The sequence below is a fragment of the Musca vetustissima genome, unplaced genomic scaffold (genome assembly GCF_032173495.1).
Source record: "Musca vetustissima isolate MV318-11 ecotype Yass unplaced genomic scaffold, APGP_CSIRO_Mvet_v1 utg2750, whole genome shotgun sequence".
Taxonomy (NCBI): Eukaryota; Metazoa; Arthropoda; class Insecta; order Diptera; family Muscidae; genus Musca; species Musca vetustissima.
Window position 1 is genome coordinate 182,437 of NW_026884925.1, and position 6,005 is coordinate 188,441.

Genomic DNA, 6,005 nt, shown 5'->3' on the forward strand with positions numbered 1-6,005 from the left:
CATTCACAAATCAACTCCAGTTCATTCCAAAGCAGTGCAAATTTACGCGGTGTCGGTTGAATTTCATCAAGATCCAACAAGATCGCATTACGCATTTATTTATATCATTAAATAACTACAGGTAATTGCATTTTTTTCTGTTTCTGTTCTATGTGTACAAATTTAATTTGGAAATTATTTCCATGTTCCAATACAATGATCATTTTACACACATACGTTCTATATTAATGTTGCGGGTAGCAAGGTGAATTCAAAGTCACAGCTGGCGATGCGTTCTAGTTGATGATTCTGTGATTTAAAGGGTCTTTCTAAGTGTAACCGTTTCAAAGTTAAACTGCTCTGAGTCAGTTTATGAATAATGAAATGGGGCGCAGTTTTTTAATAATCTCTACAAATTATACATAAATTGTCGCAGCAAAAACTAATTGGAATGACTTGCTATTAAAGTCCGTTGCATTCATTGGTTTAGTGAATTCCAATAAGTAAAAGTGTACCGATGCGAGGGTAAATGTGATAAGTGTTTTAATATTTGTTATACCGCCAAATTTGTTAAGAAAGGGCTCACCATACCCTTGCATTCCTTTGTCCTTCCAATTGCCACTCAAGGTCGAAAACGTCATTCCATGACTATTCACCAAGTTTAGGTCAGTCAGCTGTTCCCCCTTGTTTGTTTATTTTGTTGTTGGAGAAATGTTTGTCATTGCATAAAAAGCTTTTGCTCAGACACTTTAGCTAGCTCATCATTCACTCTAGCTGATATTATCGGGGGTGTTTGCTTTCAGAACCACAAACAAAATATATGTATAAGTAGGTATACATGTTTGTGAGTTTGGAAAATCGCAATAGTTAATGGACAGATTCATCACCCCACCGCACGAATATGGATATAGTAGGAATAAAAAAACATGATTTCTTATTGTAGGGAGATACAAACTATTGTTTATCATATACAAAGCATAAAAAATCGTTCTATTATCCTATAGGGCAGACATACTCGGTCGTTTACTTTTTCGTGAAAAGAAATCTAACATAATGGAAATGTAACAGCAAGTGCTTACGCTTTTTGAGTTTAATTTTTATTTACAACAATTATGAGCTGTCCTGTAAACATTTATACAAAGTGTACATATATTTTCGTTCCGAATACACATAAGAAAACAATTCAAATTCCATAATTTTGTCGGCGTTTTTATATATGTGGTCTATTATCATACTTTTTATAACACTCACATTTATCATGTTAGTGTTTCAGAAGAACATGCGCAGTGGTCGGTACTGAAAATTATATCTACCTTTATATACCAGTTGAGATACCACATGCATCGATAGGACATGTCTCGATTACTATATCGTTATGTAAAAAAATTGCAACAAACTTTTAAATGGCACTACAAAAATCCTTTAAAAAATCATGGAGTAGTTCTCAATTTTCCTACCTAAATTAAAGTATGTCAACTTTTTTATAATATAAAAATGTTAATTCTTATATTTTATACCATGCTGTTTATTACTAAATATTGAATATGTGATATTAATACACTTGAGTAGTTTGTCACTTGCCAAACATTCAAATATATTATTTTTAGAATAATACCTTCTAAGATATCATTAAGAAATCGTTACATGGAGTAGTATAGTTTGCAATTTAAGTGAAATCGGCCTTAATGGCTTCATATTGCATTTTTTGGAATAAATAAAGTGATTTATTGAAATATGAATTTAATCTGTTCAAAAATTACTGTAATTTTTTATACATATAAATAAATTTTGTCTTTTACAATATTTTATGTCATTACAATCAAAAAGTCCAATTAAAATATATGTCAATTTGGTGGTGTTTATTTGTCCTTTTTATACAACCAAAACTCGAAATATTAATGAAAGGTTATGATTTCTTACCAAAATTTATTAGGGAAACCCATGAAATGTTTATTTTCATTCACACCAAAGTAATTACTTCCAAACGAAGCCGATAAAAATCATTTTCATTTCAATTAAATTTGTATTCGGAACAATGTACACACATACCAAAAATATGTATTTTGATTTCATAGAACAACGCCAACGGAATATATATTTGGTTCGAAATCTTCGTTTTTCTGTTAAATATTTGCACAACCAATGCCTTTTTTAGGTCTTAGTTTGAGGGCTTTTGTAATAATAATAATTTTTAGATAATGGATTTTCAATTTCGTATCAATAAAATGAACAAGTAGTGCAGTGCGCCGATAATGTTGTTTCAAATAAGCACACATTAAATTTAATTATCCGCATATTCTTGACTGCCAATCTTTTCTCGTCGAAAATGTGTGCCTCGGACCACTGTGCAAAAGTCCGTTTGTGAGAACAGACACAAATAATATTTTTTATTCTCTTCGCTGTAAGTTTGTGTGCCTTTTGACAATACTCGGTTCCTCTTGGGTGGTTGATTGTTTAGTTGGTCGCTGGCCGTAACAACTGACGGATAAATCGTATCGACATTGGCTTTTTAACGAAGCACTCAAAATTAGAAATTATTTGCTAATCAAATAACAATTCTCATACCGACTTTCAACGCATTACGTTTGGGTGTCCTAGAAGGAATTTCTAACAAAGCTCAGATTTTGCGTTGTATTCGAATTCCGGAAGGTTCTTCAAACGGTTGTCTACCCAATCTACAAGAAACATTTGCTAGGAGAACATTTCAAAGCTACTTTGTCAGGATGGTGAACCCAACTATTTACGACGAAGTCCCAAAATTTAAGGTATATTTTGTTATTGGTAACAAAAAAATATATATGTTGTTATAATTACACAACCAAATAATTTTCCGCCCTTACATGCCACCATTACCTACCAAAACGACTTTCCTTGGTGTTTTTCATATTTTCATCCCTTCACAATTATGCAATTCTCGTCAAATACGTATTTTAACGGGGTTGTGAGAAGGTAAAAATAAATCGATTGGTGGTTAGTTTTCGTTCACAAAGGAAATCATATTTTTGGCATTGCTCCTTTAACATTTTCTCTCGACATTGTGGGAAGATGTGTGAATTTTCTAACATGCAGAGAGAGTGTTATTCTGTGTGCATGAGATAAATTGGCTTGTCGTAATCAAAATTGTTTGCCAAGTGTGCACAAATATATTTAATTTTATAAATAGCGTTTTTAGAGAGATGTTATAGATTTTGTAAACTAAGAATAATGCATTTGCAATTGCGGAAATAATTGTTAGCATGACCACAATTACGTACAGAAGCAATAAAGAGCTAAAATTCTAGATGACGTCTTAGATTTTACCATTGTAATAACAATAACATGATTTACTATATTATTTGCAAACGGCAAGGAACAAATATATATACTATATTTCTAGCTTTGAGAATTTTAAATCCACCATAAGTGTCTAAAAGTGTATGTACTATCCTAGCCAACCATGGTTTTGATTTTTTCCGTCAATCTTAGGATATGATTGAAAAATTTGTATATTGGTCTAAATAAGTATACATATATATATATATATATATATAAATTGAATAAATGTTACTCTAAATTAACACTTCATAATAAATGCAACACTCATCACTTTTCTACTTTTGCATATGTACGTAGCTATTTATCACATGATTACTCTCACATTTAATTTCAAAATATATACATATATTTATGAATACCACGAATTACAATACTAATTGATTGTTTGCAGCCAAACGAATATCCCCAGAAGATGGCAGCCCAAGCTGATTCTCAATTGGAACACATGTGTCGCCTTGAATTCGATGCTCCCGTCTCGCAAATTCGTTTGTCGGGAATAATCTGTACCATTGGCCCAGCTTCTGTCAGCGTTCCCATGTTGGAGAAGATGATGGCTACTGGTATGAACATTGCTCGCATGAACTTTTCCCATGGCTCGCATGAATATCATGCTGAAACAGTGAAGAATGTTCGTCAAGCCGCCGCCAACTACTCCCAAAAAGTTGGCTATGAATATCCAGTTGCCATTGCTTTGGACACCAAGGGTCCTGAAATTCGTACTGGTTTGATCGAAGGAAGTGGTACCGCCGAAGTTGAACTGAAAAAGAATGACACCATTAAGCTTTCGACCAATAAGCAGTATGCCGAAAAGGGTAACAAAGATGTTATCTACGTTGATTATGAGAATATCGTAAAGGTAGTCAAGCCCGGCAATCGCGTCTACGTTGATGACGGCTTGATTTCTTTAATTGTCAAGGAAGTGTCTGGCGACACATTAACATGCGAAATTGAAAATGGTGGTGTGTTGGGCTCTCGCAAAGGTGTAAATTTACCAGGCGTCCCTGTAGATCTGCCCGCCGTATCAGAAAAGGATAAATCTGATCTGAAATTTGGCGTCGAACAGGGTGTAGATATGATCTTTGCCTCATTCATTCGCAATGCTGCAGCTTTAGCTGAAATCAGGAGTGTTTTGGGAGAAGGTGGAAAAAATATTAAAGTAATTTCCAAAATTGAAAATCAACAAGGTATGCATAACCTGGATGAAATTATTGCTGCCTCTGACGGTATCATGGTCGCCCGAGGTGATTTGGGTATCGAGATTCCCCCCGAGAAGGTGTTCTTGGCTCAAAAAGCTATTATTTCTCGCTGTAATAGGGCCGGAAAACCTGTTATCTGCGCTACTCAAATGCTCGAATCTATGATCAAGAAGCCTCGTCCCACTCGAGCTGAAATTTCGGATGTTGCCAACGCCATTCTCGACGGCGCTGATTGTGTCATGTTGTCTGGTGAAACTGCTAAGGGCGAATATCCCTTGGAATGTGTATTAACCATGGCAAAGACGTGTAAGGAAGCCGAAGCGGCTTTATGGCACAGAAATCTATTCAATGACTTGGTCCGCGCTAACCAAGCATGCACTCTGGATGCTGCTCATGCTACTGCTATTGCCGCTGTGGAAGCAGCAAATAAATCATTGGCCGCCGCTATCGTAGTCATCACAACTACCGGTAAATCAGCTCATCTCATTAGCAAATATCGCCCCCGGTGCCCAATTATAGCTGTAACTCGTCATTCCCAAACTGCAAGACAAGCCCATTTGTATAGGGGATTGGTTCCAATTGTATACAAGGGTACGTTACAAAATCAAATGTTCTATGTGAAATTAGTTTATACATACCTCCCTTGTTTTAAGCAGAAGCTCCACTTGGTGACTGGTTGAAGGATGTCGATGTACGTGTACAATTTGGCGTACAAGTCGGCAAAAAGAACGGTTTTATCAAAACTGGTGATCAAGTCGTTATTGTTACCGGCTGGAAACAAGGTGCAGGATTCACCAACACCATGCGCATAGTGTAAGTAAAATGCCCTATTATTTAAATGTAATCTCAATTAAAATAATATGTTTTCTGATTTTTTTAGACCTGTGGAATAAGCTTTCAGAAACACGTTAAATGAATAACCTCGTTAAATGCAACAACTAAATAAAAATGTTTGGCACATCTGTATAGTTTAAATTATTTCTCATTATGTATTTGTAGTCTGAAACATAAATCTGTTAATAAAGTATAAACAGTTCAGTTATAATAAAATATAATCAGTATTCTCATGTGAATGAATAGTCTTCTTATGGATAAAATGGGTAACTGCCGATCAATTTTACAATCATTTGTCACCTCAGCCCATTGTGTAAAAACAATAGGGCTGCTACAACAACACCATGAAATATGAAATAATTGTTATAAAATGTATTTTTGAAATAATAATAAAAAAATTTGATACATTTTTAGGAATGGATAAAACCAGTATTAGTATGCGCAGCCTATATCAAAAAATATGAAAATTTATTGCTATATAGATTACGAAATCTATGTTTGATAGTATTCTTACACATTCAACTTAAAATTTCCAACTCAAAAACCAGTAAAAAAGTAAAGTCGGACTGGGCCGACTATATGATACCCTTCCTTCACCACTTTGGGTATATTCTACATGTGTCTCCCAACAGACTCCGCCTTTTCGAAAGAACACTGACATGAAATTCTACAAACCTGTTG

The 6,005-nt window shown here is 34.6% G+C and overlaps 1 protein-coding gene across 2 annotated transcripts; it reads left to right on the plus strand.

Annotated features, from left to right (window-relative positions):
- Window positions 1–5,308, plus strand: LOC133332025 (pyruvate kinase). Of its 2 annotated transcripts, none has more exons than XM_061540410.1 (3): window positions 1–121; window positions 3,686–5,081; window positions 5,147–5,308. In XM_061540410.1, the coding sequence occupies exons 2-3, from the start codon at window positions 3,707–3,709 to the stop codon at window positions 5,305–5,307; spliced, it is 1,536 nt and encodes a 511-aa protein (XP_061396394.1). In that variant the 5' UTR covers window positions 1–121; window positions 3,686–3,706; the 3' UTR covers window position 5,308. The 2 variants fall into 2 exon arrangements, with proteins under 2 accessions (XP_061396394.1, XP_061396393.1); XM_061540409.1 differs by lacking the exon at window positions 1–121 and adding an exon at window positions 2,663–2,744.
- The last annotated feature ends 697 nt before the right edge of the window (window positions 5,309–6,005 follow it).

Bases quoted from the DNA above. Each gene is read 5' to 3' on its own strand.
- LOC133332025 (XM_061540409.1), top strand. From the start codon at position 2,703: ATGGTGAACCCAACTATTTACGACGAAGTCCCAAAATTTAAG. The intron at 2,745-3,685 runs GTATATTTTGTT...GATTGTTTGCAG, and splicing joins ACGAAGTCCCAAAATTTAAG to CCAAACGAATATCCCCAGAA. The intron at 5,082-5,146 runs GTACGTTACAAA...TGTTTTAAGCAG, and splicing joins GGTTCCAATTGTATACAAGG to AAGCTCCACTTGGTGACTGG.